Source organism: Grus americana, chromosome 20, assembly GCF_028858705.1.
Source record: "Grus americana isolate bGruAme1 chromosome 20, bGruAme1.mat, whole genome shotgun sequence".
Lineage (NCBI taxonomy): Eukaryota > Metazoa > Chordata > Aves > Gruiformes > Gruidae > Grus > Grus americana.
In genome coordinates this window covers 2394150-2410752 of record NC_072871.1, presented here as the reverse complement: position 1 = coordinate 2410752, position 16603 = coordinate 2394150, and the positions used below count along the sequence as shown (strand labels likewise).

At 47.1% G+C, this 16603-nt stretch overlaps 1 protein-coding gene across 7 annotated transcripts in view; it reads right to left on the bottom strand.

Annotated features, from left to right (window-relative positions):
• The window catches only part of CACNA1B (calcium voltage-gated channel subunit alpha1 B), a 298282-nt gene that overhangs the window by 183694 nt on the left and 97985 nt on the right, over positions 1 to 16603 (bottom strand). For all 7 annotated transcript variants that reach the window (XR_008580034.1, XM_054848973.1, XM_054848970.1 and 4 more), the window contains 3 exons: positions 13350 to 13441; positions 10824 to 10976; positions 6308 to 6495 (listed from right to left, as the gene is read on the bottom strand). Coding sequence is in view for 6 of the 7 variants with exons in the window: in XM_054848973.1 (XP_054704948.1) it covers positions 6308 to 6495; positions 10824 to 10976; positions 13350 to 13441 (433 nt within the window). In the remaining variant the exon portion in view is untranslated. The remainder of the gene's footprint in view (positions 1 to 6307; positions 6496 to 10823; positions 10977 to 13349; positions 13442 to 16603) is intronic.

Below are 16603 nucleotides of genomic sequence, written 5' to 3'. Positions count from 1 at the left end.
GATGGTTCAATCTTTATAGATAAATGCCCCCATAAAGGGATATGTGACCTCTCCAAACAACTGGCTCAAACAGATTCTCTTCTGCCCCTACAAGCGCTGACACATCCACCATTGGGCTGGAAATGGAACAGCAATTATATCCCAACCTTCCATTTCTGATTTTATGGAAATCAAGAAATTCAAAGACACAAAGGGGAACAAAAAATACCAAATGAATCATAAGCTATTCTAAATTCAGCGAGGGTAAAGTTCTAGTTGGGATCCAATTTAGGGTAGACTTACATTTTATTTGAACTGTTCATTCCTACTCACAAGCATATTAGGTCATGCCCAGTCCACAGTTTTGAAATACCCACCGGACACTAATATTTGTCAGTAGAAAATAGAAGAAACATGAAAATCTCTTGCCATTAAGATCAAAAGAGAGTGAGCGTACACTTTGACATTTCTCCTTTCCTGCAAGGAGTCCCTATTTTGCAAAGCAAATTCCACCATGTAGCTTTGAACTCCTGTAGAGAACAGATAAAAGGTGAAAACCCAGCTCTTTGAAAGTCAACATCAAGACTTCTGCCAACTTCAGATGAATCAGGTTTGACCTGTGATTTTCTGTAGGAGAACTGGGACCACAAACCACACTCCTCAGCTCTTTGGAAGCTCATCATGCACCTCCACTGCAAAGGCATGACTACAACTCATGGAGGGGTATAGACCAGCTAGGTCAAACAGTGCTGGCTGTATAACAACCACAGCAAGGAGCTCAAAAACCTTCCTAATTCACTGAGTATACAATGGAAAGCATTACTCTCCAAGCTAACCACAGCTACAGTGCTAGGTCTACCCGAGCTATCTCATTAAAGGCTACCAGTGTGTCTCTACTCTGGTTACAGGCTTTGTAATGAATGCTTCTACTTAGCATAGTAAAAGAATTGTTTGAACTAAGAAATTCATGGGCAGGCACAAGACTTTTCAGGCTCTTCTCACTTTGCAAAACAAGGGGAGCTTCTCATGGTAATCAGGATAGAAGGCAGGGGAGTGTTTTACCATGGACAATAACGTTCTTGCATGGGAAAAACTGAGAATTACTGCTATAGAAGAGGAAACCAGGAGTTATACTATTGCCTCTTCAAAAAGTTTCACACCTCCAAATAGCCTATATTACCAATATGCAACAGATGAAGCACTGTCATTCACAAACACTAAGCATGTAAACAAGATGATCTAAAACACCATTGTATAATTTGAAAACTAGATTTGGAGGAAGATCAGGCCTCAGAAGGATTCATATCCCAGGACATCAGTTTCTCTTACTGAGCATCTGCATTACTTCCTCACATCTCTGTATTTGTCCCCAATACTCAGCCTCAGTTTTCTTTACCCAGACTCTGCACCTTAGTTTGCCAAGAACTTGGAGGCCATCACTGGAAATGTTCTCCTCCCTCAGCAGTGCTACCATCCTCAAGCTCCAGCAGCCACTGGTTATTGTCCGACAGCTATGCTTAAAGCCTGATAACAAGTGCAGCATGGTAACACTTAGCATATTAAAATACTTTATGGGAACTAATAAATAAATTTACATAATGGTGCCAAGACATAATCTGATCACCAGTTACCACTTACCTCAGTAATGGCTTGCTCATGCACAAGCGAAGTGGACGCAGCAACCCTTGCTGCCTCACATCACCCCCAACCCAGTGTGATGCTCCAGGTGAACACTACTGACTGCAGAAAGTGCCCACCCTGAGCAGCAGAGCCCAGAGCAGAGACTGTCAGCACCACCAAACCAGGATGCAGAATGGTTGCATCAACCTGATGCAGGAGTTGGTTCACATTGCTGAGAGGCACAACTCCTGTCACGGGACCAGCCTGGGACTAAACTAGTCCCAGCTGCAGAGGAGTCAGGTTTGCTACTCTAGGACATGTTGTACTTCTGCAGCGTTGCTGGCCACAGTGAGCTGGTGCTCTAGGTAGGTTTGTCCTTAATTTCACAGTCCAGAAGATGATCTGCCAGTACTGCAGGGATCTCTGATCTGTCTGCACTGGATTAGACTTAAAAACTGTTCCCAACACCAGACTGTGACACCGAGTCCTCCCACACCAAGGAAAACAGTTTAGTTACTCTATATTAATGCACTCCCAGATTGCGTTGAAGCCTCATATTAACAGGAGGTAAGTGCACTCCATTTGTTGGAGAAAAGATTCTTTCCTGTCCTCAGGACACAGCAACTTCCCTAAATGACCTGTTGCTCCTTGGACCTTTCCGAGCAGAAACAGGCCACAGCTGACAAATCTGCAGCTCACAGAAGTGCTGGTTTGGAACAATTGCTCTGATGCTGTTGTGCTGCTGATTCAGGAAGGAGTTTTCCCCAGCTTATTCTTAAAGCATTTCACCCAATTGATGAGTCAGTCTTTTTGCTTCAAGCATAAATCACCTTCCAGATAAAGTCTTGCTAGAAAGCTTTCATTGGCCCTAATTAAAATGAAACTCTGTGAAAGTATAAACAGTGGATCAGCAAGGAAAAATTGGGCTGAGATTTGTGAACTTGCATTCCCCCTGCCCTCCTAACTCCTCAATTTATCACAGGAGGAGTAGAGAATATTTACAAGTAGATTACTTACTGCAAAGCCTAGCCTTTGATGCTATTTTTCTCTAACTCTGTAGGAAGGCTGCATCTGGACCACATATAAAGTCATCTCAATCTTTTGGAAGTGACTGAATAGCCCATCACAACGAACCTCTCGCTTTGGAAAGACCTGAGCCAAACCATCAAACTCAAGCCCAGGCTCCTTGTTTCCTGAACCTCACTTTACACCAAACTCTTCAGCTTGCCTGATGCCACCACAGACCAAAGCAGCTTTCAGGACAGAGCAAACTCTCTCCCTTGGTTAAATTAATGCTGAACCAGTAAAGCACGTCTCACCCTGTGACTGACCCCAGTCATCACCACTGCAAACTAAAAAAACCTAACTCTTCTGAACACCCCACAGCAAATGTAGTAGCAGGAAAAGAGGAGCAATAACAAAGCTCTATTGATGCGGAGCAATCAATCAATCACCATTTTTCAGAAGGAAATGAATGGCCCATTAAGGAAGCAGTCTTAACCTCAGCTTCCCCGTAATGGGTCTTGGTCCTAGACTGCCTGGCATCAAAGACATTTCAGCCCTAAGAAGGGACCTCAGTGAGGCTGTCTGCTTTAACAGCAGGAAGGCAGAGGGTTTGCACAAGCAAGGCAACAAACGTACCCCAACCAAACCCAACATGTGGCAATGGGCACACAAAGGGAGGGGTGAAGGAACAGCAGCCTTCCCTGCTTTCTAATTAGTTAGTGGGAGAAAAATCACCAGCCTTTTTTCTTACTAATGCATAATCACAGTTTAGATAGACTGCACCTTGCCTCTTGTGGTCCCACAGCCTTTTACAAATCTTAATTAAGAAAAACATTGAAAGTAGGTTCACAGCTCGGTTCTGATGAGTATCCTGCATCAGGGGAACACTGGTTTCCTCGAGGAGACCAGAGGCTGGGGCTGGCAGGGAAACTAGCTCCACCACTGCAAAATTTTCCTGGCCCAGAACATTCTCCTCAGCAATGGAGAGCCCAAATGGTGAATCAAAGCTCCCTGAACAAGTAGTAACCTCTGACACTCACCTGCTGCCTGAGCCTAAATATGCTGGCTTACTTCCTCTCCTCCACAAACCATGGAGAAGGAGATATGTTTGCTTACCCCACTGTTCAAGTTCTGGATGCAAGAGGCAACATCTTCTAGCTTCTTCCCATATCAACCCAGCATGGGTCCAGTAGGGATCCAGCTGATACAGGCAGCATTAATGTGCGGTTACCAAACTGACTGGTGCTGGATGGACAGACTGATTGCATCTCTGTTACCTCTGCACAGTCTGACAACTGCATCCGCAAACACCCACCATGCTGGGCTTTCAGTCACTGCTGCAGTGTAGTTTGGGCTTTTGTTTCATTTTTAAATTTGATGAACTTAGAGTAGGCACAGAAGAAACCAAGACGAAAGCCAAGCGGCCAGAAAACAGCAGATGACTGAAACTGTGAAAAAGTTAAGGGCTGCACAGAGTGGATCATCTCCACCCACACCTTTTCTCAGCTCCTAACCTACAAAAGCACAGCCATCTCCTCAGCAAGCAGAACAGCACGGGGAGGGGCGACACAGCACGCGGGGCAGGGCCAAGGGAGAGGGGGCAGAGATGGCTGCTGGCACTAGTTACACGAACACCGTCTGCCGAGTGGTCCTGTGGCACGACACACACCACTTGCTCTCCACCCAACAAGCAAACCACCCACAGACCCTCATATCTATCAGAGACATGAACCCACCAAGCATTAAAACCTGAGCTGGGGTCTCAGACAAGGCTTGACATTACACAACAAATACTCAACTGCATCTCACCCAGATGTCTGCTTCCAATTAGATTAATGGCTATCTAGAATGATACTATAATAGTTTTCAAAGCAACCCCCGAAATCAATACCCCAATAGTTAGTTCTGGTTTTTGCATGCAGTACAAAAGGCAGTTTGGGAAAAGATGATCTAATACACCACGTATTGATTAATCAATTCCGCCAGGATGCTAATGGGCTTTTCTTACAACAGTTGGCACTAGAAGGACAGAGCAGGATTGCTGAATGAAAATGGGAGAAACTGGTTGTGTGATGAACTTTCAGGGTGAGGGGAGGGCATGAGTGGGGAAATGGGCCCTTCTAGAGATCGCTCTAAGTGGGAGGAGACTAGGAAGAAATGGAGGAACTGAGCAATGAATGGAGAAGGTAATAAAACAGATATATTGGCTTCAAACACAGCAGAATTGTACCTTGCAATTTACTGTGGTTGATAATAATAATACTTTCCTGTTGCTACAGAAACCCTCACAGGAAGGTCTGCGAAAGAGCCCAGCATGGGTCTAGAGTCTATAATGAAGGAGACTGAACACTTTGTAGTCCTACCGGCCAGTGAAATGGTCTGGAGGCATTATTAATGCCTACCTTAGTTATTTTTCCACATTGGCACATCTTGCTAGGACAGACCATATATGCACAGCTGTCAGATTGTCCTTCCTTCTGCAGTCAATGGAAAGAAACAGCCAGCGTAGCCATACGTTGTTAATCATCACCACTCGCTCTCTCCTTCCTGCCCCTGTACTTGGTAAAGTTCTTTACTACCATAGAGAATGGAAGTACAAAACAGCTGGACCATCCTCCAGACCCAAACCATAGTGCTTTACACCCACTGTAGAAACATGTGAAGATCTAAGCAAACCACAAAGCTGGGGAGAACAGGTCTGCAACAGATACAGATCCCTTACAGCTCCCAAAGAGCATCTGTCACACATATTTGCAAGGACGTATGATACAGATGCTGGAAACAAGCTGAAGGGCTCTATTCCCAGCCTGTTAGCAAGGGTTAGGTGCTTGCCTCAAGACAGGACACCTCAAAAGGGTAGGTATAAATTACAGACACAAGAGAATCACACTGCCTGAAAGACAGCAGAGTCGTTCAGTTGTTGCTAATCGGGTGAGGTTGCTCTAATCTTTGTAAAATTTGAAATAGTAAAACTGACCAAGAGGTTTTGACCTTGAGTGGCTGTGACAGTCATGGTGCTGGCTGGCAGGAGGCACAGCCAGCAGAGACCCTAGCAAGGAAATTCAGCCTGGTGTATCTTCTCCAGAGCCAACAGAGTCATGGCAGGCATAAACATGACTGACAGGGCTTTGTAAGATCGTATTGGAGTTCCCAAAACTAGTGCTGGATCTCGGTGCTAACATCCAGCTGATGCTGTTCATTGGTGTAGATTATGAATTTGATCCTGAAGGCTAGACCCAGTCAAGAGATGAAACTTTTAAGTTACAAAATATTAATGGAGTCACTGGTTTTGCCACCCTACATTGTGCAATTTGGTAACTGATTATCCGTGGCACATTGTGAGAACATGTTCCTGCTCACCCCCCCATTCCTACAGCAGAGCACACCAGCATCTTGGAGCAACGTACACCAATTCTTACCCATGGCAACACCACACTGACACAAGACATCATGTTCCAGGTAAGTAAATCTACAGCTTCAAACAACCACCGCAGGCCACGATAGTAGTTCAAAGGCTCTTACAGGACCTGCAGCACAAGTCTCAAGAAAATAGGAACAACCTTCCTAAAAAGCTGGATGAAGTGCTAATCAATAGGGGAAAAACGCACAAACTAAATTACTTTTTTTCCAGAACAAACTTTTCCAAACTAAGTCAACGCATAACAGCACCCCAGGAGTCCTACAGCCCCATCAGTGGACTCACATTGTAGAGGATGTCGGTCCATCCCTCCATGGTGATGCACTGGAAGACGGTGAGCACAGCAAAGAGGATGTTGTCAAAGTTGGTGATGCCGTAGTTGGGCCCTTGCCAGTACTCCCTGCAGGTGGTCCCACTCTCACACTGCCTGGCAGGAGGCTCCTCTCCGCAAGGAAAATCTCCCACCTCGTCACCTGCACAGAAGAACAGCAGGGAGAAAAGTTACCGACTGAAGCCAGTCAAGCAGTCAGTGCTGCTGCATCCTCCTTGCGCCACTGCATGAATATAATTTGCATTTCAGGCTTCCTTGTGCCACTATGGGCACGTAAAAGACATTACACTCATGTAATCATTTTTATACTGCTGAGACAATTTAGTGGCAGGATGGAGCAGAGCCATTCCTGAAGTGCCCGTAATTTATAGTTTGCCCCACTGTTCAGTCATGTCACATATGAGAAACGCCACAAAAAACCCCAGTGCAGTAAAAGCAAGGGCCTGGGAACGGTGCACACTTCAAGCACTGTGAGCCAACGATACACCCTCATACAGCATAGCTGAGTGCTAAATACTGGCACTATAACCTGAAAGCAAAAAGGCAGGTTCTTCACCAGTGCCCTAAGTAAGAGCTGCTTGTGGGTAGCCCCCAAATTGTCCAGATACAGGTGTTAGAGCACAGCTGCATGAGGAGCCAGCCCCTGGCTTCCTCACAAGGCGGTACCACCACAGCAGCCTGCGAGGTGGAGTAAGAGCTCCAGCCCCGCTGTGAGCTTCGCATTTCTGCCCCAAAGGACAATGCTGCGGAGCGCAGGTACACGTGGCAGGGAAAGCATCCAACCGTCAGATTATCTGCAGCAGGGATAGATTTTCTCTGCTGAGTTTCATTTCAGACCCAGAGAAGGCAAAGGAGGATGAGTCTGTCATAGTTAAGGACCACAGGGGATGACCAGAAGGGTGGCCAGCATCTTCCAGGGTTAGCTGTGAAACCTGAAGCGTTGCAGCCCTCCGGAGACGTTGTGACCACCAACAGAGAGCAGTCTGGAAAACTCAAGTGCTGGGTTTTCAAAGTAAATAGGTATACTAAGTAATATTCCTATTTACACAGAGATGCAATTCGGGAAATATTAAAGGGTTTTAAAAGTGACACGTTATGGTAATGGAGGAGCAAACTGCACAAAATCAAATTCACCAGGGGGAAAAGAAGATCAGCACTAACAATAATAAGAAATAATCATTCCATAGAGCAAAGCCTGCAGGAAGAAAACAAGATTGCCACTGTGGCTCCAAGATATATATATATATATACACACACACACACACGTGTGTGACGTTTTCCTGTTGACTCAACACCTCAATGCGGGGCATCTCTCTCCAGCTCCCATATGGGTCACCACAGGCTTTCACAAGGGCTTAGTGAGACAAGCCTGCAAAAAGAGAATACCGAATCTGGCTCTTGCAGACCATTTGTGACCGTGCCTTAACATAGAATCCAGTTTTCTCTCTGGCCTTTTGTTGCCACGTAATGCTCTGAAAATACAATGCGCATCTACTACAAAGTGTTAGAGATGGGTTTTTGGTTTTGGGAGGGGGGGGTGGGGGGGGTGTTTGTTGGTTTGGGGGGGGGTTGTTGTTTTGTTGTTTGGTTTTTTTCTTTTTTAAAGATAGACTGGAACTGGTGCCTACCCCCATAGCTGGGGAAGAGAGAGAAAAGGGGAGTCTCAAGGAAAAATGGGAAACCAATGTGATGTCCTCCTCTCCTGGAGCAGCTTCAGGGCACTTGGGCTGGGTCAGCTGCAGAGGGTGGCTGCTTAAAAATAATCCTGTGTCAGCAGAACAGGACAGCATGGAGGATGCAGGGATAGGAAAACAAGTAAGGCATCCACTGGAGCATGTGCTGCCGTTAATATTTACCCATTTTTCATTCAAATAGAGAAATGTTTCCACTAGCTCAGAATAGTCTGTCAGGCGGAGTGGCAAAGGCCTTGAATAACCCTTTTGCCATATTTTGGTCCCCAGCATCCCTCTTCATTGCAGTTTATTGCTGACCTACCCAGGGATTAGCAGGGCTATAGCAACATTTGCTGTTGACACCTCTGCTCGGTTCCCTCCCCAACGCACTGAAGTAACAGCTGGTGCCTCTCATCTGGCTCCTGATTCCAGGAAAAATCCCAGGAGTTTGCTCACTTTGGGGATTTGGAACAGAAACAAGCATGAGCAACTCCTCCTCCAATTTGCTACCCTCTGACAGAGGCATCTCTTTAATGAGGTTCACATTTCCACACTTAATCCAGGCTTTGGAGCCCGTGGTATCAGACCTGGGCTTGTTAATGCACCTCTCTGGAGATGATGAGCACTTAGGTTTTAAAAGGCTCGGCTGATGGCTTTGTGGGATGCTCTGCTGCTCCACTCACAAGGGACCGCAGCGCCCGGAAACCTCACCGCTCTCTGCCTTTCCAGAAACACCATCGCGCCATTTCCCGACAAGCAGGTGGAATCGATCCCCATAATTCATCTGACAACCAGCTCGTTAGCCCTTGAGAAAAGCAGGGGCCGGTGCCTGTAAACACAGGCGCCTTCCCACACCGCACGGCGAGTTGATTCGGGGGGAGATGAGCCCGGCCGCGCCGTGTCCTCCCACCGAGATGCCAGGTGCTGTGATGCAGAGATATGCAACACACAACAGTTTTTGGCTGCGCTCCCAATTCCTAGCTGGGAGCCACCCAGCAAGCAAGAGTCACTTACACACGACATTACACGTGACAAAAATCTGTTCTTGGTCCCCAAGCCTGGCAGAGAGATCCCTCAGTCACCACTGATGTCAGAGAGTTGTCTGCAGAGAACGCAAACAGCTTTGGGTTTTATTTTTCCCTTTTACATTAACTAGTTTCCATGCGAAGAGGGGAGAAAAAAAAAAATCACTCTTCTCTCTAGCCCACTGGCTAAAGTCAGCCCATTGGCGAGAGCGCCTCAGAGCTCAGCCTGCAGCCGCTACCTGCGAGGGATGCAAAAAATCACCCACCTTGGTAACAATTTAACAGTCCTGAAAATGCTCCTAAAAAATGCAAACCTGTTCATAATTGCTTGCTCCCCGCCATCTCACCAAGAACGCCTCTGCTCCCTACGCACCTGTATGGTCACCGTTGTTACCCCTCTAATTGCTGCGGGAGCCCCAGAGACATTGCAGTGGGCTGAGACCTGCTCTGCTTGGCATGAACACACATGCCCCACAAAAAGATCTTCCTGGCCCACAAATCCAGCCCAAAGATTCATTTCTTCCAGGAAACGTCGTGCTTCGCTCACAAGTCACACCACCTGGCTGTCCTTTGCAAGTCGTGTTACGTTTTTCTAACATTACATAGGAATACAAGCAAGGAAACAATTTCACCCTGCTCTTGCAAAGCTCTGTGTAAACTGAATATATTAAACTGTTTCCCTGTTGCTGTTCGAAAGTGAAGGATGCCCAGAGATTTGGCAGGGATGTCATTTTATTACCATTTGAATGCATATAAATAAATCAGTATTAAGACCTATTAGTGATAATCACTGAAAATACAAGACTGTGTTTTAAAGACAGTCAATTGTACCTTAAATTGCAATCTTTTGGAGACAAGAACAATATTTTCATCTGTGGATAGCCCAGATAACCAACATGTATTAGCACTGCTATAAAGGAATATTAAAAAATTGTAGGGGAAAAATTGGCTTTTCTTGTGTTTTGTGGAGTTTTTTTGTTTGTTTGGGGTTTTTGGATATTTTGGTTGGTTGGGTTTTTTTAAATTGGAATGAGTTCTGAGCCAGGGACGAGCAGCTGGCTTTGCCATGGCAGCCAGTCCCAGCCAGGGGTCTCTGGGCATTACTCCCCTCTGCCTCCATCTTCCAGGGTTTATCACTCACTCACAGGCAGACACATCATTTACTCTGCAGTGCCCAATTTCCCTTGCCCTGCTCTGTTTGAAGGACATTTTTATCCTTTCACCATCAAAGAGCTCCTTGCTTTCCATCTATTGTCCTTTTTTTTTTTTTTTTCCCTTTTTTTTTGGTTGCTCCCAGTCTTTCCAACCTTACTATTTCACACTGATATTCTCTCATATCCACGCAACTTGCTCCAGAAACCTTGCAAGGAAATTCAGCATTTAGCAGCTGAATTTAGAGCTAAACCCAACGAAAATGCAAATAGAGACCAATGAATCAAAAAAAATAACAACAAAACCCCCACGGAACAACAGGAATTCGGTTCTGTATTTCTACTATTAAAAAATTCTCCCATAAGAGGAGGCCCTAAGCACCTTCATCTCACTCTTGTGTAGACTGAGAGCAACCCAGTAGCATCAGGGGTGCAAGTAGGGTGAGCACAAAAGTCTGTTAACTCTTGGACTAGGTGGGAAAACAGGGAGAGAATCCAATAAATGAGGAAGAGGAAAAGGAAAAGCAACAGAAGAGCAGGATGGAAAGCACCCCCATTAGATGAAGGGGACTAGAAGTGTTGTGCCCATAAGCTGGGAGGGGACCAAAGCTCAAAGCTCACCTGTCTCGTTAGAGAAGCAGGTTTTGTGAAACTTCCCCATGTAAAACTCCAGTCCGATGATGGCAAACATCACGATGGCGAAGAAGAGGAGCAGCCCGATCTGAAGCAAGGGCACCATCGCCTTCATGATGGACTTGAGGACAACCTGCAAGCCTGTAGGGACAAGGAAAAACACGTAATCAGTGAGGGAAGGAAAACAAGGGTTTGGGGGTGAGGGCAAGGTAGGAGAGAGGGAGTGTCTAAGGGAGAGTTTAGGATTGGCAACACCAAGCAATGCTGATTTTCCCAGCAAAAGATGCTACAGCCATAATGCAGGAGAGTTATCTTTTTCTGACCCCTTTTCTTCAGATCACAGACCCAAAGCTCTCTCCAGCTTCTGAGACCCAAAAAGGACTTTGCGTGAAGCCAGTGGAGTCCTGAGACTCAGCCTGGTCCTGGACCAGGTCCTTAAGGCAGATCCTGTGACAGAGCAGATGCAGCAGCGGAGCTGGGCACTGCTGTGGTACCCCACTGTCCAAGCTGCGCGGGAGCTGCCTCTCCCTCCGCAATGCACAGAAAAACCGCGATGCTGCTGTGCCTATCGCACCCCGCTTCTGGAGAAACAAAACCCCATTTTCAGGGCTATCCATCCATAGCTTTTTCACTGGCACTAAAACTCATTTCCAATTAAAACCAAGGGAGATAAGGCAAGAGAGGCTGGAGAGATGGAAGTGTCAGATAATGTCATGCAGACGAGCATAAAAAGAAAAATACAGCGATAAGCAGCAGCTGAAAGCCACCTTGGTGGCCTGTACAAAGGTACGCAGAATGAAGGATCATCATTGTCTTGCCACCTTGTACAGAGATTGATACGGGTGCAGGGAGAAAAAAAGCATGAAGATGTGTTGGAGGGGAAAAATACTGGGAGTGCAGAAGAAAAGCATATACCATGTTTGTGTGTGAATGCACCTTGAGGTTGGACATTTACTATGGGGAAATAAATCACAGCACACTCAGCTTTCACAGCATCACTAAAAACATGAGAGCAAATGATGCACTGTGGGAAAATATTGTGCTGGTCCAGGACACGTCACTGGGTGGGAGAGCACGTCATCACCGGGTGGGAGAGCACGTCCTCCCCGGGGGGAACATGCGACCCACGCAAGGACAGAGACACCCCTGCGGGGCCACAGCAGTGGGCGACCACCGCTGGGAGCAGGACCCCCCTAAGGGACTGCTGCCCCAGTGAAGGGGCACTGGGTCTACTGTTTATGTGAGCATTTGAGTCCTTTTCCTCAATACCCAAATCAGCGAGCAGAAGTTTGTGTTGGTTGGCAATAATTTAATTCAAAATTCCCCAACTTGAGGCCCATTTGCTCATAACGATCAGCAGCAGAAGCAATAGCTTTCATTGGAACAACCGACATGTGTGGAGAAAACGGACTGAATTTCAGGGGCACAAGGCACATCCTGAGCTACCTTAGTTAAGAAAAATACGACCACCTCCCCAGACCTTACCTCTCTGACATCCTCAGACTATCACTACCACGACACCATACTGTCTCGCACAAACAAGAAATCCATGAAAGACAGCCAGCAGCATCTCTTTATTAGAGATCCTGCTAATGAACCAAGCCTAGCCAAGGATCTCTCCTGCATGGGCATTCAGACTCTAGCCCTGCCCATGAAAGGATACTGATATCAGGACTTTTTGGTGCTGTTATTCCGAAGTATGTCTCTACAGCACCAGCACTTCGGTCCCGAGGCAGCCAGGGAGGTGGCAGAGCTGATGTCCAGGGAGGAGAGGGAGCTGCCGGGCTGCCAAGGGGTTAATGCAGAAAAGAGCAGAGCATCCCACAGAGTGAGAGGTTCCCTTTCACTGGGTCTTGCTGGGGGGGGAAAAACCCTCTCTGTTCCACATTCAGAAATGAAATACACTCCTGACTGCGAACCCCTGCTAGCGGGCAGAGCAGCTGGTGAACAGCAACAAATAAAAAGGCAGTAAGCAGCGGCGTGGGGACTTTGATGGTTTCGGGGCATCAGCAAGGCATGACGCAGCTCCTCACCAGAGCATTCAGACCCTTCACGTTAGCTTTTAAAATGTATCAATTTGCCCATTGAGTAGGCAACATCAAGTCCTACCTGCTCCTTCCCTTCAGGTTTTCTTTTCCCCTTATTAAAGGGTAAAGTTCCCAGTGCAAGATGCTCAGCTAGTAAAAACTGTCAGAAGATCTAAGCTCAGGGCTGGGGCCCTGAAAGCTGCAAAATTTGGGTCTCAGGTCTTCACCCCCCAGAGAATTAATTCAGCTCCAAAGGCAAAGGAGTCCTAGGACAAATCCCTGCTGCTCACCTGCAAATTTGAAAGCGCAGTGCTGAAATCAGCTGGCTGTACCCAAAACGGCATGACAGAAAATCAGAACCTAGCGAGGGCAGGAGCCACGGATGACGACGAAGCAGGGGAAGAAAATATTGCTCAGAAATGCATGTAACACCACAAAAGCTATAGAGCACCTCTGGCTGTGAAGACGACATTATCACGACACTCACTTGGGATTCCCGACACAAGCTTCAGGGGTCGTAACACTCGGACGGCTCGTAGGGTCCGCAGGTCAAAATCAGTCCCAGCAGTTGCTAGAATCCTGATTGGAAAAAGGGAAAGAGGGGAAAAATTGAGAATAAATGGTAATTCCTCTTTCCAAAGCATGGCTAAGTGTCGTGTAAAACTAGCAAATATTCAAGCTGCTTTAAACTTTGTACATGTGATCACATTGCAAATTGTATCCACTGAAAACCATGAATTAACACACTCCTCCAGGGCTGCTGAGCCTGGCTCTGGCCATTAAAGAGCAGCACCCTGTGCTTATAGGAAAGCGTGCACCATTTTTCAGGAGACGGTAAGAGGGAAATAAATCCCTCAGCTATGCTAGAAATTACCTGCCAGAGTTTTTCCCTATAATAAATTCAGAAATCTCTCAAGTACTGATGTCTGGTGTTTCCTAATATCTGAAGCAGTTTCTAGTTATACAGTTTACTCTGTGTGCAAAATTAATTTTTGTTCAGAGCATTTTATTTGAGAATATCCAAAGAGCAGGGTGCAAGTATTTCCTCTGATACACTGCAGTAACTCTGATAAGAAATACAGTCCCCAAACCAGAATGATTCTTAAAAATTTAAGTGCTCTGCACAGAAAATGAAATGGCTTCACTGTTTTAGGGCACAGCAAAGGAAGAAATATTGTCACAGCGTCCACAAGCCACAATGATGCACACACCTTAAACAAAGGCCCTGCAAGGCACCCTACCCCACAGAGCGCATGGTAAAACTGTGTTCTTTAATTACTGCAGCACTTCCTATGATGCTTCAACAAAAATATTCTTGATTTGATACAGGGCTCCTCTAACGCAAGCCAACTCTACAGTTAGTCCAGAGCAAAAACCTTCTCAACCAGCTCCCCATCGACTGCACCATTTAAAGTGACTCTAGGCGACTGCCACTAGGCTTTTGCTAGGTTTGTCCCCAGGCTGTTTTTCCAAGGTGGAAGTGGCTGAGCAACCAGCCCGCCAGTGGGGCCTGCAAGCCCCCAACCACCCGGTACCAAACGTAGATGCCGCCGCCACCGCTTTGTTAACCAACACTGCCGAAAGTGCTGCCCACGTAGACCCAACCTTGACCATAATCTGACGCTTCGCCAACCCTTCCCCAAGTGCTACGGCAGCAACAGGGACTTGCAAACCTGGCTGAAAAGCGGGATCCCAGAGCTGCCGTAGGCCACGGGCGGAGCTGGAAGGAGGCTGCCAGACTCAGGCAGTTCCCTGGGAATTAAGCGCTCGGACACAGCAAGTGTCCCGTGCTCTGAGACACTCTGAGAGATGCAGAGCACCCACAGCGTGTGTCCACAATTTATCTGTACCCAGGAGCCCTTCTTCTCCATTCCTGATAACATGCTGCTGAGCATTCACCAAAGTGGCCAGCTACGATAAAAAAATATGAGAAAAAGCAGAGTTTTTCAAAGCGAGACATATAATTTTACTACGTAACATGCATTATGCAGGATGTCTGGCAAACTCGGCAGCGGAGGACGTGGCTGTGTAGGGAGTGCGCACAGCACAGCTACACTCAGCTACAAACCCTGTCCTTGACTTACTGACTGACTTCGCACTGCTGCCAAGTGCGGGCCAGGGAAGAGCAGGACCAGCATTGCTGTGCAGAAAGGGCCAGACTCCATCAGCAGGAGGTGCTGGAGATCAGGAAAAAAGCACGCTGAGATGTTGGATGGCAAGAGAGGCAGCGGTAAGCCAGGACCTGAGGAGCAGAGTATCTATTCTATAGGACACCTGTTCCTGCATTTTCACCACCAGAAAATTCACATTATGTCAGCTCTATCGATGCAGTTTGAGCATAAGCAACGGGAGACAATTTAAACCAAGAACCATTGCAGTCAGAGACTGCCAATTCAGACTTCTGCACCCATGCCAATGATTTCATTCCTCTTCTCCCTTCTCTCCATCCCCACAACTTAATTGCTCACTTATAAACCTCTGTGCAGTCTGGGAACAGCACACACTTCAAGTCAAAAGATAATCTTAAACATCCACCATGGATGTTGCTACTAACGGCACAATTAGTCTCCAGGGAGCTAAGATGGATTTGTGCTGTCATCAGGCAGAGCCCTGGTTCCTGGTACAAGCCGAAAGGAGAGGTGCTTGATACACTCATCATTTGTTTCTAAATTCAAAGAGAAAATGGGAGTGAATGGGGGACACCATCAATTAGTCCCATAGTGCCAGTATATGTTCCGGTGGCTGGACGTCTTTATTCCAGTCCTGTCTTTCTAATAGGCTTGATGCTAAAAACAGTCTGCTCAAACTATGGCAACCCTCCCCCAGTTAAAACACCCCATCATTCATTAATTCCCACATCACGAGCACTGCAATCCCCCAGCTAACCTACACAGGGCACCCTGCAGCCCACCATCTCCCATGGCTGGAGAGCTGGGCCATGGATGGTATAAAATCACAGTCGAATTGTGCAAACCATCCATGCCCGTACAGCTGAGCTGTCACCACTGCCTCTGCCCATGAACCAGCCGCTCTTGAAAAACAATACAACCCTGGCCAGATTTTGCCTAGAGAGGGAAAAAAAAAAGCCCAAAACCTCAAAAAAACCCAACAGCTCCATCCTATATAAAGTCACTTTTGGTGGAATAAAGAGAAAACAGAGGGGATGAGGTGGTAGCTCTAGGTCTAAAAATCCACATTTGAGCCTTGCAGGTAAATGAGGGAGGTGGTGAGAAAACCCAGGTGGGCATCCAACGTGTGTCCTGCACTAGTCGAAGGGGGAGGGCTGGATGCTGCAGCTTTCTCACGCTGTGTGCTCACAACCGTGGCTCTGCAGCCCCAGGCAGGCTGTCCAAACAGTGGGACCAGGGGAAAGAGGGGCCCAGGGCATTCAGAAGTGTTATGGGGTCAGCGTCCACCCCAGGAGCCCTGGCACATGGGCTCTTACTGCTCCGAAGGACCGGCTGGCAGAAGGCTGGTGCTTGGTAATTGCGAGGGAAGAGCTGAGCGGCAGCTTCCGTCAGCTGGAGCCCAGCAAAGCAGCTCGGGAGGGGGAGCCAGGGCAGAGACGGTGCCTTTTCTCCCTACAAAACCAAAGCTAACTTACAGCTGCTCAGCAGTCTATTCCCCTAAACCGTTCACAGACATGCATGGAAAATGCCCCAGTGAGGGAAAGGCTTTAATTAACTCTGTGGCATTTGCCTAAGTGCCATCTTTCTGTTTTACTTTTTCCCCCCACTCCAG